This window comes from Lasioglossum baleicum, chromosome 4 (genome assembly GCF_051020765.1).
Source record: "Lasioglossum baleicum chromosome 4, iyLasBale1, whole genome shotgun sequence".
Lineage (NCBI taxonomy): Eukaryota > Metazoa > Arthropoda > Insecta > Hymenoptera > Halictidae > Lasioglossum > Lasioglossum baleicum.
This window is the reverse complement of record NC_134932.1, coordinates 3,482,277-3,498,890: the sequence shown is the minus strand read 5'-3', so window position 1 is coordinate 3,498,890 and position 16,614 is coordinate 3,482,277. Positions and strand designations below refer to the sequence as shown.

At 37.7% G+C, this 16,614-nt stretch overlaps 2 protein-coding genes across 3 annotated transcripts in view; one reads left to right on the top strand and one right to left on the bottom strand.

The window, feature by feature from the left end:
• Nucleotides 1–13,837, top strand: part of LOC143207673 (uncharacterized) — a 378,264-nt gene extending 364,427 nt beyond the window's left edge. The window contains exon 16 of the mRNA XM_076421369.1: nt 13,695–13,837. Coding sequence (XP_076277484.1) covers nt 13,695–13,804 — 110 coding nt within the window. The 3' untranslated portion in view covers nt 13,805–13,837. The remainder of the gene's footprint in view (nt 1–13,694) is intronic.
• Nucleotides 17–16,614, bottom strand: Tspan6 (tetraspanin 6). 2 transcript variants are annotated; one of them, XM_076421468.1, is made up of 5 exons: nt 16,410–16,614; nt 2,240–2,428; nt 1,975–2,136; nt 1,614–1,811; nt 17–388 (listed from the first exon to the last, which is right to left on the bottom strand). In XM_076421468.1, exons 1-5 carry the CDS (start codon nt 16,467–16,469, stop codon nt 314–316), a joined length of 684 nt encoding a protein of 227 aa, XP_076277583.1. In that variant the 5' UTR covers nt 16,470–16,614; the 3' UTR covers nt 17–313. The 2 variants fall into 2 exon arrangements, with proteins under 2 accessions (XP_076277583.1, XP_076277581.1); XM_076421466.1 differs by lacking the exon at nt 16,410–16,614 and adding an exon at nt 13,788–14,114.

Below are 16,614 nucleotides of genomic sequence, written 5' to 3'. Positions count from 1 at the left end.
CAAAATAAAAAAAAACTACATTAAATAATACGTTTATACATTCAATATCACATACAAATATTATAAGGTTTAAACGCGTAAACAATGGTCGAAAAATGAAAATAAAAAGGCACATTCTCATGTCTCATTTGCTCTTAGATCCTGTCCGCCGCCGTTCGTCCTTTGGAACTATCTAAATTTGTTGCATTACAATGTTTGTTACGCCTACCACCGCTTTATGCTCGAATTACAAGTGGTAGAGTAAGTGTTTACTTATTTACCGTTTACGCAACATATAAATACATATACATATATACTTTCTTTCTCGAAGTGTTTAGACTCTGTAACCCCTGCGTTCTGTGTTTCGGATCGAATTCGCCAAGCAGAGTGCGAAAATGATGCCCAGCAGCTGTAACATTACATAAGAGAACGGCGATTGAATCAGCATCAGTTCGATCAGTGTATTCCACTGTAATAATATAAAAATTCAGAGACCAAAAGTATCCCAAGTATTATTCCAAGTGGATTATTATTGAAATTTAAGATAAAATGCACACGAAATATACTATACAAAGAAAAACATTCGAAGAACAAAATGATTAAAAAATATCGTTTTTTATACATTTTGCTTACAAATAACAGTTATTAGCGTTCAAAAAATTGGACCCTACTCGATAACTGTTATCGAGGAAGAAAAACTTTTTTTCAATTGCTCAAAGCAGTTATCGAGGGGAGAAGTTCATTTCGATCGCTCACGTGACTCATAACAGTTATCGATGATCGAATTTCTTTTCACTTGTTCATAATAATTATCGATGCGGAAAATTCGTTTTGGTTGGTTATACATATAATTATCGAGTTGTCTACTCTTTTTCGGATGAAGCAAACCTGTGAGATTCATCGAGAAGCAGGTTTCGTACAACAAGACGAATCAACAGCCCCATAAGAACAATACAAAATCTGTTTGTTAACTGTCTTTGTGATAATTGTGATTGTCTACCATTTGAAAGTTGTACTATTTAATAAATAATAAATAACTATTACAAATTTCCTTCATCGATAACTGTGTGTTATGAGTCACGTGAGCGATCGAAATGAACTTCTCTCATTGATAATTCTTTTCTCAATATTGATGAGCGATCAAAATAAATTCATCTCATCGAATAACTGTTACGAACAATCGAAATAAATTTCTCTCATCGACAACTCTATTATGATGAGCGACCGAGAAATAAACTTCTCCCATCGATAACTGTCACGAGCGATCGAAATAAATGCCTCTCTGTGATGATAACTGCGATGATAAGTCTGTGATCGAAATGAAATTTCTCCGCAACGATAAGATTTGCCAACGGGAGAAAAAATTTTCGGTTACTTATAATCCTTATTTGTAACCAATACGGTTTTAGCCGATGAAATACTTGTTATTCCATGACTTTTTTTTTCTTATTGGTTGTAACCTATGTACCGAAATTTCGTCACAAAAAATTTCAAGGTGACAACTGCACAGCAGATACCGACAATGAGAGACAGGAGAGGAGAGACAGGAACAGAAAGTTGACTTATCTTCATCGTTATGTACCGAAGAAAATTCTTACTTTCTTTTTGTCACGAATTCTAGAGTGAATAGTTACCTCAACTCCAGCAATGCCAATAGCAATACCACCTAGAGTCAGGCCTACAACTTTGAGCAGCTCAGTTATTTTTCCCGAACAACCATCCCTATAAGATTCGCCGAAACTACAAGTTTCTCCTTCTTTCTTGTCCGCGCAACAACTCCAAGGGATGCTGCCAGGGTAATCTCTCGGTCCTTCGACACCGCAGCACGCGAACTATAACGGAATAAGTTCTGTAGAGTCGTGTCTGGTGCTACATTTTCTTGAATATTCGGACATTCGATACAAACGAACAAATGTATCGGTTTCATCGAGCTGATCGAGAGAGAGCATTGTCACGAGTTTGAACTTACGGAACTAAGGAATTTCTATTACTTACTCCACTTTGAACAACATCTATAAACTCCTTGTGTGCCTCCGTTTGGTTATGGAATATTTTTTTGTATTCGTCGGTTATATTTTCGGGGTTCTTGACGACGACGAAAGCATATACCGCGACTGCCACTTGTACGAGCAAGATGAACAGAAGAAACGATGCAAACTAAAAAATACAATTTTTTTTTGTTTTTTATCACTACATCAATTCCGCAGTCTAACATTTTGGGAAGAGCCGCGTGAACGGTTTTTAAAGTGTATACACTTACGGTAATCGTCATGCAATGACTTTCCCGAATGGCGCCGCAGCATCCAAAGAACGAGATTACAAAGATGATACTTCCCAAAACGATTAACGTTATCGATGGGAACATGACATTTGTGTCCAAGGTTCCGGATACAGAAGACAGTTGAACACGTGCGAGGATGCCAACGGTAAGTATGCCTATGCCGCATATCTGTAAAAATGAAAAATTGTATTGCACATTATACACGTGTGTGTATGTATTAGACAAATATGATATGTACAGCCCTTTGTCTTCCGTTACAGTTGAAGAACGCGCGGTACAGAAAGTATATGATACAGTTTTAAAGGGGGGGGGGGGGGGGTAACGAAGGACTTTCGTTTTCGTTTTCGTTTTGTAAAAAATTCATTTACCTATAAACTATTCATTTAAGGGGGGAACCTTGCGTAAAATAAAATTTTTTAGCATTTTTTCTGCTCAAATCGATCGGAAGTTTCCCGAGGAATATGATAATGAAAAAAGTTAGGAAGGGATCAGAGATATTCTCGTACGTTATTTTCAAAATAAAGTGAACGGTTGTATCGAGAGCGGAGCGGCTCAGGTAAGTAGTCGAGGGCCTTCGTCGAACGCTCGAACTTTAAACGCATTTTTAATGAAGTGAACACGTTTCGGCAAACGCCGTGCAACGTAGCTCAAAAACTTACTCGATTACTCGATCTTAATGAAACTTGGTGTACATACGTAATATTCTATAAATAATTCGCCTCGGTATGACGATTTTTTTTTTGCTGAGCGTTATTAGCAAGTGTTTGTAACAGAAGATCCGTTTTTTCAAAACTTGGCCATTTTGGCAATTTGGCAAATTTTATTAAAAGAAGAAGAGATTCCATTTTGACTTCCATTTTGTTTCACATCATTTTTGTGCATTGTACGCTGCACGGCGCATTTACAGGATGCCATTTTCAAGCCGCCGTTGCACCATTCGTATCAACGATTAAAATTTATATAAAATATTTTTGTTACATTACATGTGTAACATCAAAATAAATGATACTACCTGAAATTTTAAATCAATCTACGCATTACATGTTTCAAAAAAAATTCTTGAAAAACAGGCCATTTACGAAAGGTCCCCCCCCCCCCCCGTTAACGCGTTACATTTACAGAGTTTGATAAAAGCACACTTTTATCGATAACAACAGTCGTAAATAACATACATATTCCTGTAAAACTTGTTCTTGGTGCGAGTGTGGCTCAAAGTGTTAAACTATCAGAAATAGCCAATAGCGGCCCCCCTCCCTATGTGCACAATTCCCAACAGTTTTGATCACCATGGAGTTTTGTGATACAAGTTTACGATTGTGAAGACTACGACGAGCGCGTCTCAGCCACCGATGGCAGTTTCTTATTACGTATTACGTCACATTGCACAACACCAACCGGTTGGCATTGGACACTCCACTTCCACACTCCGTGTTGCATGGTACACCATGATCGCGAAGATCGTGTATGTGAATTTAGGTCACACCCTCCAATCGTAAGAGTCTGGTTCAACGTACTTTTCTCTGAGAGCCATCCCGAACGACCACGATAAACTCTCTACGAGCTACCCTCTTCGTCCAGAAAGCTCGTAAATCAACGAAATTCGTAGAATCACTACATTCACTACTATGTACCGGGGGGCTGTTACTTTTTCGAAGCTTCGACTCTTCGAGGATTCGAGGGAACGAAGGGAACTTCCAACCGTGTACATACCAAGTTTCCAAGTCTTTCGAGTCTTCGAAGTGCACGAAGTTTCGAAGTCTTCGAATCATATAAAGTTGTAACTTGATCGACATCGATCGACCGATATTCCTAATTCTAATCAAAGTCTAAATATGAATAAATAATTAATTTTTATTATATAGGAATGATTTAAAATTGAAAATATACATAATTAAGATATGTAGATGTGAAAAAAATTCTGGAAATTAAAAAATATAAGATTCTGTAAATTTTAAGTGAGTTAATATTTAAATAAATTACAAACTATATATAGATGAAATTTCTAAAAATATTCATATAAAGAATAAATTAGGGATATTTATAGATAATAATGTTATAATAATTAATAAGATATAGATTAATAAAAATTAATTTATAATTAATTAATTAATATATTTTTAATTTTGATGTTAATAATATGCGAGGTTATTGATATTGACTATTTTTTTGAGATTATTAATGAGAATTGAATTGAGATCAATAATGATCGATAAATATTCTTTTTAATCTTTTAGCTGTGGTGGCGTATTTTTTTCGCGAAATGTAGGTGTGTCTGTCCGTGTATAACTGTGTATCAAATATTATGTATATAACTTATTGTTAGCAGCGAAAGGGCCTAGCCGATTAAGATGGTCAAAACTGCCCTTAGAGCTTTTTCAACGGCTATTGAACCATTCGAAAGCTTGCCAAGAAAAACCCCTCTGAGTAAAATTTCAGCCCTCTAGCTTGCCCGTGAGGGTAGTTACAGGGAAAAATAGATTTTGCGGTTTTCGGCGCATTTTCCGGTCTAAAATGCGTTCTAAAATTCTGAAAAAAATGTGACACATTCTGGATCCCAAGGCGCATTTTTGAGAATTTTTTCAGATTTTTTTGTTTCAAACTGTGGTCGTAAAAAATGAAAAACCTCAAAAAAATCGGAAAAATATTTTTTTCTCAAAAATATGAAAACATGCTATTTTGCTGTTTGGTTCCCTGATAAAGTACTATAACAGGCAATGTTGTCAATTTTTTTTAGATTTTTTGTTCGGCTGCATCATTGTCAAAAACAATAAAAACCGAATTTTTTCGACGTTTTTGCTGTGAGGAGGAAAGTTACACTTGTTGGCTTTACCGTGTGCGTATATTAAGTAATTTTTAGCGTTATTACACTGAAACAAGCAATTATTTTACCTAAAAAATGTGATTTGAGAGAAAGAAAAAATTGTATTCTGTGCGATATATACCAGAATGTTCGCAACGCTTACAACATCGCCGGTTGGCACCGCGGTTAAGGCGTCCGACTACGGAGCGGATACTCTGGGGTTCGAATCCTGTCGATAGTGGTTTTTTTTTCCATACGTCAAACTTTATTTTTTCAAATTTCTTATTATGTATATGGTTTACTCATACGAGTTTAACAATGTTTTTTTAATGTTTTAAAAATATTTAAGTAACATTTTTAAGCAAAATACATACAAAAATAGTTTTGGATCATAAAAAGTATTATAAAACTCCAGCATAATGCATGTACCGTCGACGGTCAACTCCGGTCTCAGTGCCTATAAAATCGCGCATTCTGCCCACAATTATAAAAGATAAGTCTATTTCTATCAACTCCATACAAATATTTACTTTTATGAGAAATAAATAATTCTGTAATTAACAGGTCACGTAAAAACAGCAGCTAATTGGCTAACAATGACAACTCGGAAGAACAGCTGCTATATATACTTCTTTCTATTTTACCCGTTTCTACAAATTCCGAAAGGCCTAGAAACTATATTCATGATTTTTAATGTTAAAAATGTTAAACAGGACCGCCATGATGAACATATACAATTAGAGAATCAAGGAAATAATAGATACTCCAAAACTATTTTTGTATGTATTTTACTTAAAAATATTACTTAAATATTTTTAAAACATTAAAAAAATATTGTTAAACTCACATGAATAAACCACATAATAAGAAATTGGAAAAATATAGTTTGATGTACGGAAAATACGCGCAGCTATTAGTAAGGGAAATAATAACCACCCTCCCAAAAAGATAAGATTCCTTGCAGGCCAGTTTTTACGACGGTCATTGTATTCTTCGTAGCTGATTATTGCGCGACCAGAATCATAAACTAATATAAACGTGGTAAAAATTAACTACCTCTGTACCTGCTATGTACTGTCATATTGTCCTTTCCCGTTCGGATGGAAGGCCAGGGAAAACGGTCAACTCCAGGTTTTTATAGGCACTGAGACCGGAGTTGACCGTCGACGGTACATGCATTATGCTGGAGTTTTATAATACTTTTTATGATCCAAAACTATTTTTGTATGTATTTTGCTTAAAAATGTTACTTAAATATTTTTAAAACATTAAAAAAACATTGTTAAACTCGTATGAGTAAACCATATACATAATAAGAAATTGAAAAAATAAAGTTTGACGTATGGAAAAAAAAACCACTATCGACAGGATTCGAACCCCAGAGTATCCGCTCCGTAGTCGGACGCCTTAACCGCGGTGCCAACCGGCGATGTTGTAAGCGTTGCGAACATTCTGGTATATATCGCACAGAATACAATTTTTTCTTTCTCTCAAATCACATTTTTTAGGTAAAATAATTGCTTGTTTCAGTGTAATAACGCTAAAAATTACTTAATATACGCACACGGTAAAGCCAACAAGTGTAACTTTCCTCCTCACAGCAAAAACGTCGAAAAAATTCGGTTTTTATTGTTTTTGACAATGATGCAGCCGAACAAAAAATCTAAAAAAAATTGACAACATTGCCTGTTATAGTACTTTATCAGGGAACCAAACAGCAAAATAGCATGTTTTCATATTTTTGAGAAAAAAATATTTTTCCGATTTTTTTGAGGTTTTTCATTTTTTACGACCACAGTTTGAAACAAAAAAATCTGAAAAAATTCTCAAAAATGCGCCTTGGGATCCAGAATGTGTCACATTTTTTTCAGAATTTTAGAACGCATTTTAGACCGGAAAATGCGCCGAAAACCGCAAAATCTATTTTTCCCTGTAACTACCCTCACGGGCAAGCTAGAGGGCTGAAATTTTACTCAGAGGGGTTTTTCTTGGCAAGCTTTCGAATGGTTCAATAGCCGTTGAAAAAGCTCTAAGGGCAGTTTTGACCATCTTAATCGGCTAGGCCCTTTCCAAGTTGAACGCTTCGAAACTCCGTTTCTTTTAATCCTCTAATAATAATTTACTACAGAGGTTCGAATTTCGAGGTTTGAAAAATTCGATTCTCATCACCTTCGAAGTTTCTGAAATCGAAGAAGCTCCGAAGCTTTAAAATCTTCGACCTTCGAAGGAAAGTAACAGCCCTAATCACCACCATTGTGGATTTGATGCATTTATTAGAAAAATGGATGCATTGGGCACCATTTAAAATTTGAAAAAGATTAAGAGAGTTTTCCCTCAACTTTTTACTTGCCACCTGTGTTTTCCGCATAAAGATCTTGGCAGCCATATCGTTCGAAGAACGACTCGAGGAAGTACAGTAGGAAATGCTTTCACAGTGTGGTCAAATATGGCGTGATTGCTGCTCGATGATTGTAATGACTGGTATCTTTACACTGGCCTGTTTATTGAAAATGTTTGTTCGGCCGACGATAATTGTACTTGATCTTTACGTCATTATTTTATCGAAATTTTTCGACTTGGATTTTTTGTAATGTCAAACTCCTTGCTGTACTTTTGTTTGTTATACGAAAAGAGGTTAATAAAGTTGTTGAAGATCTTTTTTCGGTTGAATTGGCTCGCGAGGTTTACAGTGAATTGCTTAAGGCTTAAGGGGTGTCAAGTCGCAGAAGTAAAGACCGCTAAAATACTGAGAACTGTACACAGGAAGACTGTACAGTCTCGGTTCGACTTCCGAGAAACCCATTTCCTACCTACAACACCATACGCGATACACCATGGCAGCGGAGTTAACCGTTTAGTGACCTTTGTGAAGCTTGCATTCTTCCCGCAAAAACCAAATGTGTGATACGCGAATAGTAGTTACTTCCAATACATACATTTTTCTATTTGCATTAAACGAAGCTGTTCGCGATCTCGAAAAATTAAAAATATATCGAGCCGAGTGGAACAAATGATTATGTACTCCGATGAAAGGTTCCTATTTTATTATTCTTATGTTTTTTCGCGATCCGGTCTGATCGATTCAACGAGCAATCTCTAAGCGATTCTAAATTCTAAATAAAAAAGAAATGGGACACTTCTATAACGCAGAAAGTATTAAACGCGAACGCTAAAGGATATTACATCCTTGAAACTTGACCGACATACGCCTTCGTGTCATGCACACGCTCAAAATTGTCGTGATCGATGATGGGATCCTCGCACGTGTGACTGTCTGTTATTCAACTTTAGAGTGCAGCGTGTATTTATCATTTGTAATCCGCCGCCTGCGACTATAGTTCCACGATATCGAGCACACAACGTATCAGTTTTGCCAGACGGTAACTACTACATACGAAGGTGCCTGTGAACTGTGAACAGTGAACACAGTTGTTTCTAGAGAGAGAGCAACGTGTCTTGAACAGTTTCAAAAGAATACTGTTTCAAACTGTTCACAGAGAGAAAGAGGAAAAACGAAATTGCTGCAAGTCCTCGACCTACACGAATTCGTAGAATGCGGATGAGAAAACCAATTCCAAACTGTGTGACATTCGTTTTTTGATTGCCAGAACGGGAGCTTTATCGAAGAGTGTTTGCTCGTGTGTACAGCGTATGCATTCAGCCATTTATGAGTCATAAATTTTCCGAAGATAATTGGTCTAGTTGAATTTTCCTTTCAAATAACTACGTACATACAGCGTGTACAAAGCAGATCGTATTAATATAACCTTTCAGCAGTGGCGCTCGGGCGCTGTTCGACTTGAACGGTTTTTCTACATACACCAGCGGTTTCCAATCTTTTATTTTGTTTAATAGATACGTATGATAATTGTATAGGCACGTTCCCCAACGAATAAAAATGAAAACTACAGATCAAGTTTTTATTAGAAAGTTCTGACACTGGAACGAATTAGCCGCGTAAGTCCTAATAATTCCTCTGCATACGGTCGCGTTATTCGCGCGACGCAATTCATAATTCATAATGTGAAAGGGGAATAACAATGGTCAGTCAGCGGATTTTACGCATCCGTAACAGATGTTACGATATTGAGAATGTAATAGATGAAAAGCTCCCGTAATCGCTCCCATGTGTCTTATTGAACATTTGTCACAATGCGCGAGGAGCTGGGTCACATGATTCAACGACGGCGCGGCGCGACGCGGTGCGGCGACGCTATAACAAACGAGTTAGCATCGTTACTACACAGCGAGCCACGAATTCATTTATGCACCTAATGTAAACCACGTTTCGTTCGATTTTGTACAATTTCCATCGTTTCTACTTTCTACTATATACCTCGGTGACATAGTAAACACTTTTCGAATCGATAAGCTACAGTCACGTACGCAATAAGTTTTCACGCTAGGAAATTCAAGCTAAAGAAAGAATTTAGCGGAGTACACTGTGAAAAATAGATAAGGACTGTGTAGTAGCGTGCATTGTGCGTCCAACGAAAAGAGTGGGCGGAATGTTTTATCGTTTCGATAAAACGATTCTGAATCATTTAATTCTCTGACGCCAAGTCTAGGATTATGAACGTCGCCCACACGCGCGACGACGCGACGCGACGTCTTTCTTGAGTAACTTTCTCGCGCGATATCTCGGATCTCGAGATCCGTCTTATCCGGCAAGATAAAATTGATTTTCTCCCTTTCGTTCGGCGAAATGTTACACAAAAATAGGTATGTATTGCCTGTGTTCTCGCTGATTACTCGCTGCGCCAACATCTTGCATAGGTTTGGGGTCGCCTAACCGCGAGTGACGTAATCGTGTTCGCGTATTTCCTTGATAATAGTTTCCTCTGGAAATCACGCGCGCGCGTCTAACGTCACCAGGAACAGGAAAGAAACACCGTGATCGCTAATCTCGTCTAGACCTCCGCGAGAGTGTCTAATTAAAGAATCGAACGAGTATCGCGACGGAAGAAATGACACGCGGTTTAATTGTTCTGGTTCTACCAGACCAGAGACAATACCAAGTAAAGGGGCTCTCCTTATCGTTTAACTCGTGGAAAAATAAAAGTTGTTATCTCGATATTCTTACGTAGAAAAAAGATAGAACTCGCTTCAAGTGGAGAACTTCGCGGTAAATTAGCTTCCCGGGAAAATTGATAAATCAGTTATGATTTATGATTCTTCGTGCAATACAAACACCTAACGACGATAATATCGTTAAATTATCTACTCGATAAAATCGCAAAGAAATACATTCAACAACTCGAGCACGGTTGAAAGCATTTTCGCGTAGGTCCATCCGTATACATATGTACATACACATTGACTCACAATTAGCGTGGCAAGCGTCACCGCTTCTATTAAAACAGCTTTTGGCTCGTCTGCCATTTATCGCGCAACGTTATTAGTACTAATTTGCAGCGGCGGAAGCGTCCGGCGTTATCAATGATGCACGTCTGCCATTGAAATGATAATCTTGGACAAGCGCCGCGTGACAACCCGATAAGGCAACCCGTGTTCACTGCTTTGGACACGGTGTTATCTCTCAAACTTCCACAAAGTCCAACTCTTTAGAAAGCCGAAGGCGAATCCCCACCAATACAGTAACAAAAAACCTGTTTCCTGCCTTAAACGACGCGCTAGCCTTGAATGGGACCGGCTATTGTCAGATAAAGGACGTGGTGGTCGCTTGAAAAGTTATTTTTCGAGACCCTCGTGTCTGCGTGTATCAGTGCGCGCGCGCGGATATCGTTCGTAAACAACACGTGAAACAGATGAAAGAAACCAAGCGAATGACTCAACAGCCTCCAGGAAAATTTACGATGCACGGTATGTATACTGTATGTACTGTGTATACCACTGATTCGTAGTTACAAGAACAATCCTATCGCGTGGACATTTTCTGGGTGAAGGCCATTCTTTTGGCGTGCAGCGATAATTGCTAACAAGTGTACAAGCAGTTAAAACGAACAGCGTTGACACTTTTTTTCGTCGGACACACTGAAAAAGATCAATCTCTGGCGAGATATAACGATATATAAAAAAGAAAGTGCCATGCTAATATATGTATGTCCATAATTATGAAAGTGGTGCAAGTCAAAATTTAAGAAAAAATGAGTTTATCGTTTATTTATGTAATTTTTACGATATGTATTGTGAAAAATGAACCGTTAGATACCGCTTGTTATGTCAACATTACGTACATATATGGGAATCCGTTTAACGTTAGCATCCTTTTCCTTTTAAAATATCTCGAAACAAGAAATATATTTTTAACATTCTTTTTTTCGTCTTTGTTTTCGTATTGTCCGAAATTATAGTACACATATATGTATACATAAATAATACATGCTCGCCAGAGATAGAAGCTTGGTGTAGCGTGGTGTCCTATATTACGTCATACGGCGCGGCGCGGCGGCGTGTAGATGCTACGAAACGTTGCGTAGATAGCGATCTTATTATGGAACTCTTTCGTCGTCGTCGAGCAGAGATCTTTGAGATCGCTGTTCTCAGAAATGTTGGAGACGCGATAAACACATTTCCCTTATCGAATTTAATCTGAATAGTTACACATTATGTACATAATCTTTCACGTGCAACTTGAAATTTTTAAATCTCTAAGACGAATGCAATTTTACGAAAAATTTCGATGATAAACCAAGACCAAAACACCCCATTCCGCGCGCGTATATTTTATCGATTGTTCTCGAAAAATCGGAAATTAATTCAACAGAGCCAGATGGTGTTGGATTGTATTACGTCACCCGCGATGCACTCTATTAACGCATCAGGTTCGATTCAGATTTTTCAGATCACGGTCTTGGCAGTCGTCTGTGTGTTTGACACGCCAATTGTGGTGATCTGCTGCTGCTGCTGCTGCCGCGTTATCAATTGGTCGTTAATAATAAGCGGAGAATATAATGCCCTTCTATATGTACGAAATATTCATCGGTAACTCTACGCGTTTACAATGCTGCATATCTCTTTCTACTAGGAAGTGGCAGAAGCGGAAATACATACACCGACTTTGTTATCGTGGTTTCGTGTTGGAAGTATAGTCGATATTCCGGGTACATTCGCAAAATTATTGCGGTTACGTAACATATTTTCACGCTTATTCTTCCATTCGCATTGTAACAAACGACAAAGTAATTTGTCTCTGTATAAATCGCATTCGTCGCGAGATTATCTTGACAGCAACGTTGAAATCGAACACAGCTATTAATCAAGTTGACGGTACTGCTGCCAATGCTCTCGACCAATATCCTACACTATCAACAGTTTATAATTCATTAATTGAATCTTTTAACAACCGTACATCTGTCGTTAACAGTGCAGCAATGTACTGTGATCGTATTGCGAAAAATGTTTAACGAGATTTCACGAAGATGTTGGAACCCTTGGCACTCGCGCGCGGCGACTCTGAGGCGCCACTAAAAATATTGTTTACATTATTAAATATGTTGTTAATAAAATTTTTTAAAAATCATACAGAATGGAAATATTCTAGCTAGAAAGAAATGTTTAATTTTCGAGTCCAAATTCGAGTAGACTGCAAAGGGATAAGCAGAGTTTCCGCAGGAATTCGTTGATTCGTGACGCAATGACGCATACCAACAACGAACTCGTTCCAGTCTCGCGATTTTATCATTGATTCTGACGCATCGGACGCGAAATATTTCATAAGAGCGTCTCGCGCGATATGGAATTTGAACAAATGAGAAAAATGTCAAGGACGCACTGTGTACTGTGTGTACAGTGCGAGGCGAGAACACAACTTGAGCAAACGAAGGAATCTAGAACGGAATTGCAACCACTACACGGGAGCGTAGCATACAAAATACAAATCATCTTATTGTTAGCTCGTCGACGATCAGCTCAGTCTCTGTAACAACTTATTGTACATACAGAGTGGACAGAGGAATTCGAAGGAAGTAGAGGGGGGTCTAGAACTGTAGTTGTTTCCCAAAGTTTCGACATCTGTGTACCCGCCGCGTTCTAGATGTATAACTGTCGTAACGTAACACCGAGTATCATCTCTTCCGTTAACCCCTTGCCGTGTAATTTTCTTTACAGTTACAGCGATTGAACAGAGCGCGTCTTTATCCCGAAAAATGTCGTAGAAGGGAAAGGAAAATTTACATTTTTTTTTCTATGCCTACATTTATTACTTTAATGCTGAAGTATGGATTACAAACGAATCAAATTTTATTTCATTTAAATTAAGAAAGGCATTAGTAACATTCATATTTAATACTCTGTGTTTTTGAAAGCTTGATGACATGGCAAGGGGTTAAGAACAATCGGTATTAAGTGCGGCAGGCGTGTATTTACATCCATTGTACTTTGTACATACAAGTACAAAACAGTAGACTCCCGCGGCACCAGGATTCTTGCACTAGAATCAGTGCGAACCCCCTCCAAACTCTTCCTATACCCTATACCCCAAGGGGTATAGTAGGGGTACGCGTGAATACCACACTTTGGAAAACACTGATCTAGGACAACGATTTTTTTTTTTAACCCTTTGCACTCGGAGCTATTTTAACTCGAAAATGAAAAATTTCTTCATTAAATGCTCACAAGTTCATTTTTGTAATAATATCCTGTAATATAATAAATTGTATATCCCTCCCCTAGCTAACACATTTGGGAGAGGAGCCAGAAGATGCGAAGAAGGATCGCGTCTCGAGACGAAGCACATCGCATGGAAATCGATAGGTGATTACTTACTAGAAAGAGAAAATTAAAAATAAACAGCAACCACTTGATACAGTCCGAAACACAGCTCATCTTGATCGTTTTTGCTCCGAAGACTGGTGCGCAAGATCGCAGAGAGAATTTGTTCGCGCACAGAGAGAACGGAAACGCGCAAAACTGGCGCAAGGTCAGTAATCGAAAATGACACGACAGAGTCGAGGACGAGACGAGCGTGAAACGGCGAAACGGTGAAACGGACACTAAAAACACAAGAGCTCGAATGAAACTCGTGGAGCTCGTGACTGGCTCTGTTTTCCTCTTTCCTTCTCCGTCTCTCTCGCGCATTTTCGTCTGTACCCGTCATTTCATCGGGATTTCCTAACCGCCAATCGCGCGCAATCGCTCTATTCGACTACGTCACCGCAAAAACCATGCGAATGTATACGTATACGGCACACTCGAAACTATCAACAATTTCCGTAAAATATGAACGATGCGAACAAAGGTATTTCACAGACAAAAGCTACGAAATAAATTTATTTATTTATTTATTTATTTTTTTGATGACCTTAAAAGTCCCGCGAAGGTCGAATTGAAATTTTGATGTGGGAACCTGCATCGAAAAGTTTCTGGAAACCAGAACTTCCAAATGTTTGTGGCATGTATCACATTGAGAATTCAATTAAGATTCTGATAATCAAATGATGAAAAACGGAATACATAATTCCTTCGAAACAACATGAGAGAGACTGGTTACGCGCGCAGTGAAGGCAGCAACAGAACAAAGTTAAGGATCGCATACCAAGCACACGAACGACTCGCGCAGAGGTCATTCAACAAACCAATCATACGTTACAGTCGTACAATTCAGTCAGTCAATTATACAAAGACATCGCGCAACATTGAATAGAATATTCTTGTTGCATATAACAAAATAGAGTATTATTACTTCTGAATATGTACCATCAACCATTACAGCAATAATTAAAATAAAATATATTTTCTTTCCAAATCTCTTTACATAATGTTTTTTTCTATTTTTTTTTTTTTTGAAAGAACAAGGCGGCAACCTTTCACCTGGTTTTTGCTAAAAAAAAAATTCCTAGGCGAATTCGTGTATATGTATGTACCACATAGCGAAACATGGAGCTGAAACCAGTTCTCGATCGAATCGAGTACACGGTGGTACACACTCCTGACACAAATAGAATAGCTATATCGATTATTTAATAGTTGAAAAGGATATACATTCACCCAGTTTCCTATAACTAGTACAAGAAAAAAAAAGATATTGTAGTAACTACACTTACGTGTCCGTGTGATAAGATCACGTTAAAGATTGAAAATTGTTATAAATTTTATTTTCAAGCGAGTACGCGGTATGTACGATTTCCAAACAAAATGTTTGCAAATAAACAGAAATTCGTTAAGAATGTCTGAAAATTCTCCACGCGATAAACCAGAAGGAAGCCATTTCAAAAGTCGCGCGCAGCGTATTCAGTCCACTTGTGTGTACATTATACTACATGTACATAGGAAGATTGTTTAAACAGGCAAGAATTTTGAAATATCCAATTACGAAAGGGGGAACAAGTTTTCTATTCGTTATTTGCTCAACTAAAGTATGCGCGCATACGTGTTACACAAATAAATAGTCGTACGTTCAATTATTATTTTGTATTATTTTGTATTCCTTCGATATGTCGCAGCAATCATCGCGAAAGAATATATTTTTCGCGTACAACTGTTGAATTGTTCAGAATAATACAATGGCAGTTGGTTGATACGTGTACGCGGCGAAAGATGGTAGATGGTACGTACTGTATGTATAGTATCGTTATCGCATGACTCACACAGGCTACATCGACGTGTGTTGAAATAAGCGTATCGAAAAAAGAAACTGACTCAGAAAGTATTGGGTTCAGCTTATGGTTCGATAAACGTGTGTGACATCGACACTAACTAGAGACGATTAATTGTATGTATATCATAGGCGACACACACACACACACAGTCCGTGCAAATCAATTGTAATTTAAATTGGGGAAAAAAGAACAGATATGCTATTTGAAACGAAATAAAGATTACATAAATCTACTTAACCTTCAATTACTTGCACTCCACTTTCTACCTTAACTGCTGGTTATATGAAATTTCACACTGTAACTCCAAAATAAAGAAATTTCTATTCTTTATTCGATAAATCTTTTATTACAAAATACAATACATATGTATACGTGTTCAGTGAATAACGTTGCTTTGATCTTTGAAATATAAATAAGAAGCAATAAAAAATGATTTTCTATATCAGGGATTCTTAATATTTGCCGTTTCAAAAATAAAACATGCCAATAACTATATCACCGCCACTGAGACGGTACAATTGACCTATACTCGAATGCGATATAAATATTTGCTAGTGCCGCCGACGGAACTTTATTTACTAAAAAGTACATGTACATATAAATGAGATCATGAAACAAAGTAAAAGTATTATGTAAACGCGGTGACTAAACAAAACACGATTATTCTATTTTACCCAATAGAATGATACAAGGGGAGAGAAAAGAATATTTTTATTTCGAAAGACTATCTCAATTTCAATATAAACAAACAAGTTTTGCGAACAATTGATTAGTGGAAGGTAGAACTTACCGCGAAAATGAAGTTGAATATGAAGAGTAAGTATTTAATCATTCCCATTCCGCAACCCATTTTGCTGGATGTTGTTGTTCAAGCTGCCACAAAAGAATAGCCGTTGAAATCGGTTGAAAGCAGAGTTGGGAGGACGCGACAAGGGATGCTCAACAGGTTAGGTTCGAGGCAGCACGGCGAGCAACTGCGACACCGATCTCTCGAG